We start from the raw sequence: 15,369 nt of genomic DNA on the forward strand, positions 1-15,369 counted from the left end.
CAGTTTTGGTCAGGGCAAGTCCGTGCGCTCCATTCCCCTGCGCCACCCCGTGTGAACGCCGCCTTTCTCCGGGGCATCTGGGAAGGCTGGAGGCTGAATGGAAGGCCACCTCCATGCTCTGGGGCCTGAGGACTTGAACAGAGTCGGTTGCAACATAGCATCTTTAAAGAGCGGGGTGTGGGGCTGGCTCTGCCATTTGATCCTGGGCTAGTCCAAGGTCTCCAGGCCTCAGATTCCTGCTGAGGTGGGGATGAGTCAGCTGTCCTCAGGGCTGTGCTGCAAGACAGGTGACGGTGCTGCGGGCAGTGCTGGCTGCCCAAAGCCCTACACTCCATCCTCGGGGCTCCCACAGCACTGCCGTTAATCCCTCTTCCCCGCTGCCCAGGAGCCCCTGGGGGCAGAGTGAACACTCCTGAGGAGATATCGGTCTCCACTGTCAGGCAGGTGAGGCCCTCAGTCGAGGAATGAATGGATGAGGTCAGAGCCAGGAAGGGACCCAACACCCGTGGCATCAGCTCTGTACGGGGGCTGTCCCCGACCCCTCAAAGCCATAACTACTGTAGGTGGAAGGGTATGACCTCCTGCCAGATGCCCTTGTGCACTGCTGACTCTGCAAGGTGACCTCGCGCTGCGGGCATTATCCCAGCGGCCTCAACTACTGGCTCCTTTGCCCTCCACTTCCTCTCACCCCAAGATGGTTCTTTTGGCCACTTGAGTCAGGTCTTGCTGGAAAGATGGTTTCTCGAAAAAATGTCAGCTCTGGAAGGCATCCTGAGGTTTAACAGGCACGGCCCTCAGGAGACTCTTGTCCAGCCAGTCTCCTCTGCTAAAGGTGGAGCCTATGGCGCCACGTGGCATCAGTAGGTGCGCAGCCCCAAGGGTGGCGCCTCAGAGCGGGTGCAGGATCCACCTCAGTACTGAGTCTCCAGGCAGAGGCCACAAGGCTCCCAGCCAATTGTCCTTAACACTGTTGGCCCATCAGGGCCTCCCCAGCTCTCACCTCTGGACTGAGGTTAAGACAAGGGGTGGGACACCAAACAGGTCACCAAAGTTTCTTACAGCTAAGAAACAAGATGTCTCTGAAAACGGGGCACTGGAGCTCCGATAAGAGGTGCCAAAGCCCCATTTTAAGACTTTCTGGCCAATGAGGTTGTTAATAATGGTCTTGAAAGGCAAGCGCCCTAATACTGAAGGACACCAAGAGAATGCCTGGCCATCTCCATGCCATTCCATGGTTTTACTTTATATTTTTAACTAGGCAGAGAGCATTTCCCATGTATCTGTGGGCCATTTTTATTTCTTCTTTTGAGAGGAGCCCATTCACAGCCTTGTTCCTACTGGTCTGTCTCTTCTTAAAGATTTATAGGCACTCTTTGTATATTGCAGATATTAAGCCTTTGTCATATTTTTTCCTATTTTCTGTTTGTCTTCTACTTTTGTTTACGTCTTCTACAGAGAGTTTTACAGTTTTATGTCCCACGCGTGTCCTTTCCTTCAGCTTCTGTGTCTCGTGTGGTGCTGACAATTTCTCTCAGTGCGATGATTCAGCTGCTGTTTCAGACGTTCCCAGAAACAACAGCCACGAGGCTTGCAGTGGCAGCAAATCATGCTTATTCAAAAGAAAATGTTTATTTTAAAAATAGAACTGTCACCCCAAGCATTTATTTAAGCACTAATAGATACGGGTAAAAATTACAAATGGTATAACAACTAACAGCTTTATGTTCACAGATGGTCGGATGCTGACAAACAAGATCTCTGTACATTAAGATTTGGTTGTTATGAAAATGCATATGTCGGCCTGAGGAACGGTCTATTTACAGGCTTCAGTGGGGCCATAATCCCCAATTTTCTACTGGCTCCTGATGCCGCCTGAGAACCATGCACAGCTGATACTGGCCCAAGTGTGCTGGAGAACTTAGTATGAGGAGATACCTTTCTGCATGTGGTGGATCTCCTAAAATGTGACAAAGAACATGGAAATGTTAAATAAAACCCAAAGTGAAGAGTCTTTTTTCTCTAAAGAGCTATATAACCCATGATTTTCTTTGGTCTTCCACGTCTCTCTGCCTATAAACCCCCTGGGGAAGGTCAGTTTCCTTTACAATCCAAGGAGGAAAGGACAGCTTGCTTTTGACACAAATGTGTCTCCCTAACATGTCAAAGATTGTTTCTGAATTCTGAGACATGAGGCCAAACCAGGTGCCTTCCCTCCACCCACACCTCTCACAGCTGATAATCAGACCCCCTCCCTCTGGACAACAGAGCCCACCCAGATCCATATTCCCAGATCTATTCCGATCAAATAGAGAGTGAGGGTACCTTGTTTTAAGGCCCCAAATGCCCAGACAATAGACACCCTGCGATTACTATGTTGCACAGTCCAGAGGAAGGTAGCTGGGTGCGTGGAGATGGGGCGGAGCAGAGCCGAGCCTCTTCCTGCCTGGCCCCAGCCAGGGGAGGGCTGCAGATGTGGTTCCTTGGGGAGGTCTCTGAGTGGCTCGGGTCTGGCATGTCTCTGTCACGGCCACGTCGCCACATCGTCGCCAGCAGCTTGCTGGACTGCCTGCACTCCCAGATCTGTGTGCTCGCACCTCCCACTCGCTGCCTCTAAAGCCAGGGAAGAAGCTGTGCCACAGCCCAGTTCAAAGTCCTTCCAGCCCCTTAGTTCCCTCACTGGCCTGAGGCTAACAGCTATTCTTTTTTTCTCCCCTCAAAATGAAACATGAAAAAACAAAAACCAAACCACAGGGCCGCATATTTACAAGGATAACGGCCAGCAGCACCTCTATAGAAGCTTTTTCTCACACAAGAATTTCCTGCTGCTTTGTAACCAGGCTGCATTCATGCCCAACACGAATCCCATACATTGGGGCAGGCAAGTAGCCTCCCACCTCTGAATTCAGTGGCCACCAGTCTGTGGTAATGACATTCCGGAGGGACCAGGTGAAGAGTAGATTTTCAACATTGTTAAACTCTTGCTCCAGGGCAGTGTTACCACAGAACTGGCCAAGTTGTACTAAACCAGCAGAGAAGCAGCCCTGAATTTCCCTATGCAGATTTCCTGCTGAGATATTAAGCCCAGAGCAAAAAACCTGCTGTTTATGTTGATTTACAGAAGGAATCTGCCAGCAGCAGCCTCCATCTCACCCAGGCCATCCATTTTATCACACTCAGAGAGCTGGGAACACAACTTGGGAACACAGCTCATTCACTGTGTGTCATTCTGAAGAGGTAAAGCTCCAAGGTAGGGTGGAGAGTTAAGGACCCTGGCAAAGAGCCACGTTGATTCTGTCACTGTGCAGGGGCTCTTAACAGGTGAGCAGAATAGAAACTGGGCATCTTTCAGAGATCAGTGGGAATGAGAATGAAGCACAGACACAAAGAGGCCGTTACTAAGGTAAAAGAAAGTGACAGAACTTACTGTTTTTGGGCAGTAGGGACCAGAGAAGAAGCCCATCATAGACACACAGGCTGATTAAAAACCAACATAAAAATTGGGACTGGCTTTTGGGCAAGTGTGAGCTTTGCTACCTCTTATTAGATCAGGTTCTGGGCCACAGGGCAGTGTTTCACTCTTGTAAACAAAAGTTGTGAAACTAAGTAAGGGAAGCCAATGGCAATGGGCATGGAAATATGGTTTGCTGTGTTCTAACAAGTAAAAAGGAGAAGATCATAATCATTTCTAAGGACTCTCCATGGATTACGTGCAGACATGAAAGTGCTCTGGGCAGCCATAGGCGAGCCAGTGTCCAGTGCTACCTGTGAAACTGAGCCCAGGCTGGAACGACCTTGTGGAAGCCTTCCCCAGGCGAGTACTCAGCTTCCTCATCATAAACCCTGGGGGCTGGACCAGCTGCCTTTTAAGGACTCTTACTCTGTGTGGGCTCCTGAGGAAATAAGTATTTCCCAAAACGGAGGAATAAATGAAGAAAATAAAATGTCCCCACTGAAGAACATCTGCTGGTCACTTGCGCATTAAAAACCACAAAATTAAACTAACATTTACTAATGCCTCTAATTTCTGTACCCTGGCAGAAGGATTAGCACATACAAGATGTTTATTTACGAACTTAACAAGAAAGTGACAATTTGGTAACATTTGCCTTCCCCCCTCTTCCCCAACTCAATTTTTTTGTTTTTTTATTACTCAGGAGGAAAAGAATTACAAAAACTGCAAAAGAAAAACACAACAGCTTTCAGAAATTTACTAAGGACTTGTTTCCCTTTTCTGCAAGCATTTCTGTGACACTGTGCTGTACAGTGACCTGGGGGCAGTCGTCCAGACTGATGGGATGGTCACGACCCTGCCAGGCCTCACCTACATGCTGAGGACAGAGGGAGTCCTTGCAGAAGACAGGAAAGGGGCCGTCAGAAACAGTGCAGCTATGAAGAAACATGCGAGCTGCCCAGATCACCACCCAGCACCCAGCAAGGCTGTCTCTGTTCCCCTTGGTGTGCAGACAGCGCCCACAGCAGACGTGTCCCAGCCTAGGGGGCAGGTGCACACAGGAAGGGAAGGTGAGAGCCACCCACGCGGTCCCCAGCGCCTGGCCCTGAACTTTTGGTTTTCCTACTTCGGCCTCTTCTCTGCCGCCCCACAAAGACTGGGAGGTTGGCTTTCCCAGGTACGGATGAATGGCAGGAGTGTGCAGGGCCTCCAGGTGGAGGCCGGCAGATTCTGCTGTAATAAAAGCAGTCGGGCCAGTGCTGACAGAACCCTAACAGCAACGGGGAAACAAACCTTTATTTATTTTCAGTGGAAAGGTCTCTTAAAATTTTTTCTATAAGTTAAGGTCAAAATTGGAGTTTTTGCAAACTAGAAAATTTTATAATCGACTCAGGAGTAGATTATTTTAAGAGCGGGAAACAAATGTCGGATCAAACCTTAATCTCCACTCCCTTTCCGAGAGGCAGTGTTTAATCGCGCTCATTTCAGGAGCCGCTTCGCAGGGGCTGGGGTTGCGCTGTTTTGTCCCTCACACCCTGTACCGCAGGACACGGCGCAGAACTTACGCTTTTGCCTTGAAATCAGCAAAACCAGATTTTCTTCTTTTCGACCTTGAGCAGGCTGGCACCCTCTTCCTCTTTCTTTCATTTCTGGTTTTATTTGCGAAGTAGTGAGAAGATATGGGTGTCTCCTCGCCAAAGTCCTCAGAGCCGTCTCTCCCAGCGCCTCTGCTGCTGGACGGGCTCACCCGTGGGGAGCTGTCCTCGGCTAAAATGGACAGTGCACACATTTACCGGTGATGCCTCCGGGTCCCAGTGTCATTAGTCTAACGGAGACACACAACACGGGCCCGTTCAGCGGACACCCACCTGCCTCCCTGGTGTATTCTTGCCACAGGGATTTGACAGTCCCGCAAGAACTGAACATTTCTTTTTCTTTTTTTCACTTCACAAAGCCCCAAAGTACTCAATGGCAATTTGTTTTTTTAAAGAAAGAGTATCACAATGCACTAAAAAATCTGCAATACTCTCAATCAGAGCCCTCAGGTCTAGCTCAGACTGTGTGTGTGACCCACGCCCGTTACTATTTGGACAGTTAATCCTGTCCAGCTCCTTGAAAAGCATAACGTGCTACATACAAGATAATTTTATGTATCACTTTACACATGCCCAGAAAATAACCCAACGTAAGAGAAACATAAACTATGCTGCTCTGCACCTCACTTTTGGACAGCAGTTACTTAGCAAATGAGTGTCAAACCATACTTTACTTTTCACAGACAAAAGCGCCTCTTTGCGTAACAGCTGCTAACGGTTCACACACCGCGCAGGAAATGGGTCGTGTGCAAGCGCACCTTTAAAGAAGATGGTGACTTACACGGGTACTTGTGTCCCCACACAGGGGAACATGAAACCTCCAAAGGTCAATAGTGGTCCCTCTGTATTTCCTGAAAGAAGGTATTTCCTGGCTGGTTTGGTTCACCCTCCGGCTGCCCTGCTCCCCAGCAGGAGGGGCAGGAAGGGCCTTGTCCCTCCAACACTGGTTCACACAGAAAGGCACCAGAGCCGGGACAAAGAGCGCTGCCATCCCAGAGTGGGACTTTGGGGATATGAAAAGGCCTCACTCATTCCCACCTGTAAAATGGGCGTAGTGAGAACTGAGTGATACAAAACAGACGAAGCTCTTGGCATGGTGCCTGTCCCTCAATAGGGACAGTGACCGTCATCACATTGTGAGCTCAGCCCTGTCTCATGTGGGAAAAACCCTTCCAAACAAGGTGCTGTACTAAACAGACATGAAGTTCCTACGAGACTGTCACTGCTGTCAGACCAAGGCCTGTAATGGAATAATGACTATGCAGAGGAATTTATGAAAACCTGACTTTTAAGCATTTTGTTAATGGATAAAACACGGTTATAAACAGAACTTGAAATGCATGCTCGCTCATTTCTCAGCCTGCTTACTATTTCCATGAGTCTCGACAAGAAACCCTTACCGAGATCCCTTACAGAACAGGAAAAACACTGAGCGTGGCCTGTCTGTTGTGTCCATGGCACGGTATGTGAGAGGAGGCCACAGACGCCTGCATTTGTCCCACCTCCGACATCCTTTCTTCTCATTTGTCTCTTAGTCATCGCTTTCTGTAGCTCAGTGAGGAGGCTTGTCATTAGAGGTGCTTCGTGACAGGCCTGATGTAACCTTTGGGAACATGTGCTAGTGATGCACTCACTTGGAAATTCTTTCAATGGCTAACGACAATGAGATTATCTAACATGACAAGTCCATGTCCATTTCCCCAAAATATTTAAACTCCACTCTTACATTTTATCTTTAGAAATGCTTTTCAGATAACATGTTCCTTTCTCAGTTAAGGAAACTGAAACACAAAGAGGTTGCTGGTGGCCAGCCAAGGACTACAGAGTGAGATCACGGCATCCTGGGAGCTGCACCCAGCGTTCTGGATTCCTCAGGTATTTGCCTGAACAGAATCAGCAACTTCTGGGCTCAAAGGTCCTCCTTGGGTCCTATTAGCAGGTTAGTAGATGGCACCCCCAGGGACTAAGCACGGGTGCCCTGTAAGTGGTGCCTGGCACACCACTGAGGACTGCGCTGGCCACGTGAGCGTTAGGGCGACTAGGTGTAGGAGACACGAAGACACCGGAAACCACGGAAATCCAATCCAGTGAGACACATCGATTAACATTAAAACAGGCTTTTAGAAAACACACATCTGGCTGTATACTGAACCTGGCAACGCCCACTCGGAGAATTTCTGTAATATCGGAATTACTTCTGCACCGTACTTTTCCAGTTTGTCTTCAGTGACACCATCAATTTGAAGCAAAACCTCAGGATCAGAAGATAAAGATTCTGTGCATGAAGATAAAATCAGGAATTTAAATTACCACCAATAGAAAACACACTGAACTCATGCTCATCCACCCATTCAGCACGTTTGTTAACGGTGCCAACCAACTGCTGAGCACCAGGCACATGGGCCAATTTTCTACAAGGCAGGTGGTGCTAAAAGAGGCAGCAGACAGGCCCAGAGGGTAGGAGCCCATCATCCAATTCCAGAGCAAAGGTACATTAAGTCAGGGCAGAGAGGGAGACAGAGTAAGGACATGGGGGAAACTGGAGGGGAGACCTGTGCGCTGTGCCTCAGAGTTTAAGCTGACTTTGCTGTGTTCTCACAACCAAGGCTGTTTAGGAGACGCCCACACTCACGTTTCCAGCTCTGACTTCTCCCCTGCACTCCAGAGTTAAATATCCTACTCAGGAAGACTGTACCCAAACCCTTACACCCCCCGCCCCCAAACCCGTTCTTCCTGCAGTCTTTCAGCCTGCGGGGTGAAGCGGGTAGTCTGACTTTAACAAGTAGGCTGTTGAGTCCTCTGCACACAGATGGCACATCAGTCTGGTAGCTGGACAAACCTGTCATTTTAAAGATCACTCTGGCTGCTGTATGGAAAACGGATTATAAGGGAAAGATTGGAAACTGGGAGCGCAGTGGGAGCCACGGAAAAGCAAGTCAGGATGCAGCGAATTAGGATGTAGCAGCGGAGATGAAAAGAGATGGATTCGGGTGCGTTAAGGAGGCTGTTATGCCATGTAACAGAAGACTCAGACACACCTACCTGCGAGCTTCTTGAGAGTGGCAGTGTTAAAGATATTAAAGTAATGGACACCAAAAACTTTCCCCAGAGATTTGCAGACTTCTGTGAGTTCTCCAAGGCATTTCTTAACCACCTCTTCTCTCTGAGATACCTTCGTCACTAAGGCTTTTTGTTTTTTTATACGGCTGGAATTTTCCGTTTCCATAAAGTCTACCTTTGTGTGTGTGTGTGAGAAAGAGAGAGAGAGAAAGAGAAAGAGATCATAAGATCACACTTGTATCAAAACAGGGGCTTTATTTAATGCTTCATTGCATTTTGGGGGGATAGTTCTGTTACGCCAAGTAGACAGTAAGCCCCCTGGGAATGGGCTGTGCATTCCCCATATTTTTATCTCCAGTGCCAAGCACACAGCTGCTTCTTTTTTTTCAAATATATCTTTATTGATTTCAGAGAGAGGAAAGGAGAGGGAGAGAGAGAGAGATAGAAACATCAGTGATGAGAGTCACTGATCAAGCCCACAACCGGGCATGTGCCCTGACCGGGAATCGAACCCCAATCGCCTGGATCCTAGGTCGATGCTCAACCGCTGAGCCACGCCCGGCCGGGCACAGAGCTGCTTCTTGATAAATGTTTGTTTAAGTAACGTGTAACAATTTAGTGATCTGATAACCCATTAAATTCACTTTGACAGATATTTCATTACTTGGGTTCCATTTTGAGATCTCCTTACAAATTCAGAGGAACAGATTACGTTCATACAGGACAGTATAAATAAATTCTGTATCCATAAGCTTTGAAAAAGACAGTTGAATTTGCGGTAATGTTTTTGTCTACTCACTGTGAAATAATAAAATGAAGTAAACCTTTTAAATACCATACCTTTAAATGCCCATTTAGTAAAGCTTGGGCTTTACTTCCAGGCGTCACATAGGCAATGGGTTGGTCAATGGCGTTGATAAGTAGGTCTTCATCCAAGATCTTGTCAAGTATCAACTTTTTAAAAAGCCTTTCAGCGTTGTGTCGTGAATACGCGGACCCCTTTCCAAATATCCCCGACTGAACCTTTGCACTCTTAGTCCCTGGTGAGAAGGTAAAAGTTGGACTAGTAAATGCAGGTACATCGTAACCCTCTTAATAGAAGAGACTTGAAAAGGTCAATTACGGGCAGGTCTGGATAAACGGAGTAAATCAGGAAAACCCACAGCACAGACACCCACCCACTCCCATAAAATGAGACTATTCGAGGGGATCTCTAAAATGTCTACAGCTGTGCATACTTTCCCTCATCTTTTTATAACATGTTGACCAGAAACAGCGGCAAAATTACGTTTATCATTCAGGATGTTGCATTTACAGCTTATAAAATTACATTAGAGCAAAGAAATCAAAGTCAGAGTTTTTGTAAACTTTTATAGCTTCCTATCACTGTGCTCCATTAGGTTGCCTGCATTATTGACCTAGTTAGAAAAAATGTTTGGTCCTGTATTGAAATCACGACTCATTCACAATCCAAGTTTTAAGTCCATACTTGCCGTCACCCTCCCGAATTAAGCCCACGCAAGTTTCAAACCAAAAGCACACCATCCGTAGCGCTGCAGGCCTCCTACTTTCCCCGCTGGCTGAGGGCACCACCCTGGGCTGGATCTTTGGTTTCACATCCAGCTGCTGTAATTACTAATGTCTTCATCATAAATATAATTTTAGGATAACAATCTACTCAGGAAGCCTTGTGACACTGATTATGATCAGAATTAACAGTTACTCTGTCAAGTTATAGCTCTATTTTAAGAGTTTCAAATAATTACATTATTATAAATTTCAGGATGATTCTGGCCACACACACTGAATGATCTGTAACTGATCTACTGAAATGTCACCTGGGATCAGGACAACTGCTCTGGTCATGGTGAGCTGGGTGATGTGGACCAACCCTCATGCTGGATGAAACAAATACTTTTCTTAAAAACATAAAAGAGCTAATGAGAGACTGAAGAATGTCAGAAATATGTTTGATTTAGTAATCTCTTTAGGAATCTAAGTGAAATGTGCAATCAGAAATGTAGCTGAAAGTGTACTTTAAAAGGCTACAGAACACACCATTATTTATAATAGAAAAATACATCCTAAAACAAACTACTTAGATACATTTCATCAACACGACAAAATATAAATTAAAAACTACTTTAAAATAGAAAATTAAGAAAATAGTTACATACTGCTATATAAAAATGATATAAATTATATGTACAATGTGATAACAATGTGACTGTGAGCAAACACTAGCAGTTTTTTCTGGAGTTATTTGTATTTTTTGGTTTTGTACATACTGCAATGTTAAGTGACCGTGTATCACTCTTACAATAAATTATTTTATCTGAAATCCTATGCTCCCCCTGAGAAAGGTCCAAACTAGGAGGAGCCAGAATCCAGAAAGGGCAGACCCAGAGGAAAGAGCTGGGACACTGAGCAAACCACCTTCCTACTCCAATCCAGGCTATCAATTAAAAAAAAAAAAAAAGTGAATGAACCTCTTAATTGCTTTATATATTTAATTAATGTAATACATGGGAAAAAATTGACTACAGTACAGAAGGGTTTATAATTAAAAGCAACGTTCCCGTCCCACCCTTTCCCTCCCCAGCCTCACTTCCCTTCTCCAAGACAATCACTTTTTAAACAGCTTTTGTTTTCAGCTCTTGTGGTTCACCTCCGCAACGAACCCTCACCCCCGCTGTCGTCCCTCTAGCCAGTCACCACCTGACATTTACCTACTGACCCCCGACTATGAAAGACAAGGCTTTATCTCATGTATACCACCCCCATCACTCTACTCTGGCTCAAATTTTTCTATAATACTGGTTCATCTATTCGATATTTCTGTAACTTTCGCTAGAACTTCTGACCACTCTTCCTCCCCTCCATGTAAAACACTAGCCTCTCAAGCCTTCTGTGTACTCCCTTCTTTTATTCTTATTTACTGTATTTGTTTTTATATCACCAAGATTAACACCTACATCCTGTGCTGCTCTCTAACCATGCTTAAGTCTATATGTTGACTCCAACTGCTGTAGCTAATCTACAGTGTTGACAAGTTTCCCTGGAATGTTGACTCTTGTGTAACCCCGAGGAGGATGTTTACTGCATCCAGACAAACGGATTTTTTTTTTTTTTTGGTAGATTTTATCAATTACTCAAAATCTTGTAACAATTTCCTTTGTTTTACATCTGACCTTGGCCCTCCCTCCAGTATAATCTTTCCCCCAGAGTTGCTAAGCGCCTTTCTCACTTTTTTGTTGAAAAGTAACATTTTTGTACTTCACCATCATGAAACGATTTCATTTCTTATTCTTTCTCTATATCGCTTGTGACTGATTTTTCTTGACTTTGTTATCATCAGCACAAACTGCTATTGGACCTGCTGCATGGCCGTGTTTCTGGGATTTCTCCTCACTGGACCCCTCGGCAGGCCCTTTGTGTATGGTATCATAGGATGTGCACTCACTTTCTTTGCCTTCTAGTCTCCAGAGTTGCTGATATTAATCTGATGCCAGTTTGGTTCTGGTTTCTGTTTTTACTTTCCAAAGCTTTCAGGACCATCAGTGAAGAGGTCCAGAATATGCCACTGTGACATAAAAATTATTGAGCAAAAGGCATTTGAATTCCCAAAATCTCAAGCACAGACCCCCAGAAGAACTCAACCAAGTGTTCTAAATCCCCTCCCTGGGAGCAACCAGGGATGACTGACTCTTATCATCAGATTATTCACGTCACATCTAAATAGACAGCGTCACAAAAATGATCATATCTCCCTGCCATCTATTCTCCTAAGGGCCCATTTATCTTCAAAACAACATTTGTTTTCCCATGAGTGTCCTTTCTGCCCGCCCTTCCCTTGTTAAGATGGTGTTTACGCCCCGAAGTCTAGCTGACCCTTTGAGGTATCTTTTCCTCTGAACTCCCGTAATACATGATTAAATCTGTCTATGGATAATTTGCAGGCCCTTAATACTGACAGTTTCCCCTCCGTAATATCTCTTTTTTTCTTTTTTCTTTCTTTCTGTCTCTCTTTCTTCCGTTTTTGTTTTTAGGGGTTTTTTCTTTTCTTTTTTTCCTTATACCTCACCTCATAAAGCCTCTGTCCTGGCATTCAGTGGGCATTTTAATCTGAAGGCCTTTTTTGCTTCCCCTCTGGGAAATTTTCTTATATCACTGGTTTGGTGATTCCCTCTACTTTCTATCTTAAAAATGTTATTTGTGAGATTTCACATTTCCTAAGAATTGATCGTTATATTTATTCTCATTTTTCCACATATTTCTGCCTGGGTCTCAGGAGATTTCCTAGACTTTCTCTTCCAGCCTTTCCACATTTATAGCTCTCATTCGTTTCTTTTCCAAAACGTCCCATTTCTACTGAAGTCTCTGTGAAGACACTGATGAAGTTTCCTCTCCCCTCTCCCAAGGCTACCGCCTATTTTCTAAGTGCCCTCTACCCCCAGGGTCGAACACTGCATTTCCTCGGTCTTCCTCTCGATTGCCCATTTTTATCTAACCTTCAGGGACCAAGTTAACCTACTTGGGTGGATCTCCTGTTAGTTTACATCTAGTCTATGTCCCCTCAAATTCCTCCCCTGAATGGGGATATCCAGTTACCAGGTTTGCCTTACAGTGCGTAGGTAGGATCAGACTTTAGGTGGGCTGGGTGCCCCCTAGGTTCCCCTGACTCAGCTGCCTTTCTAGTCCTCAGGCAGTTTATTTTTGTTTCAGAATCAATGCCAGGCTGATATTCAATGCAATTATTTGGTGGGCAGGCTCTTTTAACTGCCCCCTCCTATTTTGGGCTCCCCAGCTTTCACTCCCACTCCCTGGGCCTCTAGACTTCAAGCCTGAGGCCTACTGATAAGGGGTTTGCCTGGTTGATAGCCCTCCTCTGCTTTTACTGTCTCCCACATTTATTCTGCGTCATGGTTTACTGTGCTTCATTCCATCTGTCAACAGGCTTCCATCCAGTTCCTCAACCTGATGTGGTTTCCCTCCGGCTCTCTATGCCGCTATAGACTTAATTCCTCGTGTCATTTCCTTACTATTATTTTAACATGGCATCAGGCAAAAAAAGAAGACAGATACTTATGCTCAGGCTGACCTCTTGAACTGAAAGTCAGCCCACAGGTAATTCTCTAGGCAACTTATATTCCACTCAGACTAAACTGTGTAAGTTTTATTACTTTCTTTTTTGTATGTGAGAACTCCTCATCTTAGTGACATATAAACTGTATAAAAATAATTGGCAGATCCCTGGCTGGTGTGGCTGTTAGTTGAGCGTCCACCCGCGCACTGAAAGGCTGCTGGTTCGATTCCCAGTCAGGGCACATGCCCAGGTTTTGGGCTTGATCCTGGTCAGGCTGCGTGTGGGAGGCAGAGAGCGATGTTTCTCTCTCTCCCTTTCCTGTCCTCTTTCTAAAAATCAATGAAACAAAACAAAACACATAAAGTGGTTTCTTTCTAAAAGAAATTTAAAAATTGGCTTAATTCGTAAAAACTGACTTTCGTTAGTCAAAAAAGGTGTTATTCTGAAACCCTTCACATCTATAAGAAAATAGATAAGAGAATTTTTTAGATGTTCCATTTCAACTGATATAATGTAAACTAATAAAGGAGATGACTTACCCAAGAAAATGTCGACCAGCATGTTCATTGTAAATCTCCCACAAGGGCCTGCATGCTTTGTGTTTCCCATTCCTTGTGACCAACTATGTTCTTGAACAAATCTTACAATGTTTTTTACGTCGTCAGTCACATCTCGTGTCTTATAATCCTAGGGATAAAAAGAGGTTACCTTCTGTGGTAACTGAGATACTGATGCCTAGATTGCTAGGGTTTACTAACTAGTAGTGTCATGATCAACTGTTTCCAGACCCAAAACCAGGGGAGTTTCAAAAGTTATTCTTTCCTAAGCTCTTCTATTAACCTCGTGGCTAGAACAATGAACACTGTCCTGTATCTATTTTATTATGTTTCACAGACATACATCTTGTCTTTCAGTCACCCGACAGCAGTCTATCTTTCTAATATCTCCTGTTCATCTGCCACATTTCGCAACCTGAAGACCTGTGGGTTTCTGGTCGTGACTCTGAGGCTCTACCTAGGACCATCAGAAAAGAGGGCCCTGTCTCTCTCCCCATCATTCCTGCCTTGCTTCTTGGTGACTTAGTACAGAGATGACCCTCCCACGCCTCGGTCTTCAGCATCTTCTCTCCTCTGCTCCAGTGATCCTGTCCATACACGTCAGCGACTCGCTCCCATGGTCACACCTACTTCTTTTGCCAAACTAGTAACAGTCACCCTTCATCCTCTGACCACCACCTTCTACCTTTTCAACTCATACCATCTAGAATTCTGACTTCAGCAACTCCCATCCTCAGATGTTGGCCTAACTCAGCTTGAATTCCAGACACTATAACACTACCTTTCCTACACCTTCAATCCCCTGCCCTAGGCCACTGCATCAGGCTGCCTGACAGAACACATTAGGTGTTGTTTTCCACCATCTATGTCTGCACTTTTGCAGCTAAACTGGCTGGAGACACACACAACCACAATGACTGTTTGCTGTTTCAATACGTGGCCACAAACCTCAAGTGGACTCTTAATGTGGCCTGGTAATCTCCATACATCCTCAGTCCATCACCCCCTTTCTCTTGGAAGTCAGCAAACCATGGCCCACATGCTACACACCTGGATTGTGTAAATCAAATTTTGTTGGAACACAGCCATGGACAATCGATGCATTGATTGCTTATGTCTGCTCTGGGGCTAAAGCAGCAGAGTGGAGTAGTAGTCGTGACAGAGGCTGGAATTCTAAGGCCCAAAAGCTTAAAATATTTGCTCTCTGGACTTGAAAGATAAAGTCTGCTGCTCTCTGTGCTAGATGACTATTTACTTTCTCCCCTCTGTTCAGTCCCTTCTCTTAGCTAGTCAGCAGATGACCGTCTTCCTATTGAGAAAACGGAAGCAATCAGGAGAGATTTCACCAACTTCCTCCACCACATCTACCGCCAGCACCTGCCCCACATTTTCTCATCTCGCCTGTTATCATAGATGAACTACCCAAGCTCCTGTCTCAGCCAACCTCTCTCCTTATACACTAGGTCCCGACCCCTCTGCCCACTCAAGAACATCGCTTCTGCAACTCTCCCCTCCTTCCACACCGAACAGCCACCTTCTGGAGGTGTGTTCCTATCTGCGCACAGATGTTTATTTCTCCCGTCTTTTCTTGAATCTATTTCCCCTGCCGGCTACTGTTTC

General features: G+C 45.5%; 1 protein-coding gene across 4 annotated transcripts in view; it reads right to left on the minus strand.

Annotated features, from left to right (window-relative positions):
* Positions 1–1,604: 1,604 nt before the first annotated feature.
* BLM (BLM RecQ like helicase) overlaps positions 1,605–15,369 on the minus strand; it is a 35,997-nt gene continuing 22,232 nt past the window's right edge. For 3 of the 4 annotated variants that reach the window (XM_016217143.2, XM_016217140.2, XM_016217141.2), the window contains exons 16-21: positions 13,732–13,879; positions 8,947–9,146; positions 8,089–8,281; positions 7,199–7,321; positions 5,017–5,218; positions 1,605–1,957 (exon numbers count right to left, since the gene is read on the minus strand). In XM_016217143.2, the coding sequence (XP_016072629.2) occupies positions 1,780–1,957; positions 5,017–5,218; positions 7,199–7,321; positions 8,089–8,281; positions 8,947–9,146; positions 13,732–13,879 (1,044 nt within the window). In that variant the 3' untranslated portion in view covers positions 1,605–1,779. Of the gene's footprint in view, positions 1,958–4,271; positions 4,347–5,016; positions 5,219–7,198; positions 7,322–8,088; positions 8,282–8,946; positions 9,147–13,731; positions 13,880–15,369 lie in introns of those variants that run through there. The other variant, XM_016217142.2, reaches the window with a different exon arrangement.

Source organism: Miniopterus natalensis, chromosome 22 (genome assembly GCF_054644295.1).
Source record: "Miniopterus natalensis isolate mMinNat1 chromosome 22, mMinNat1.hap1, whole genome shotgun sequence".
In the NCBI taxonomy this organism is placed as follows: Eukaryota; Metazoa; Chordata; class Mammalia; order Chiroptera; family Miniopteridae; genus Miniopterus; species Miniopterus natalensis.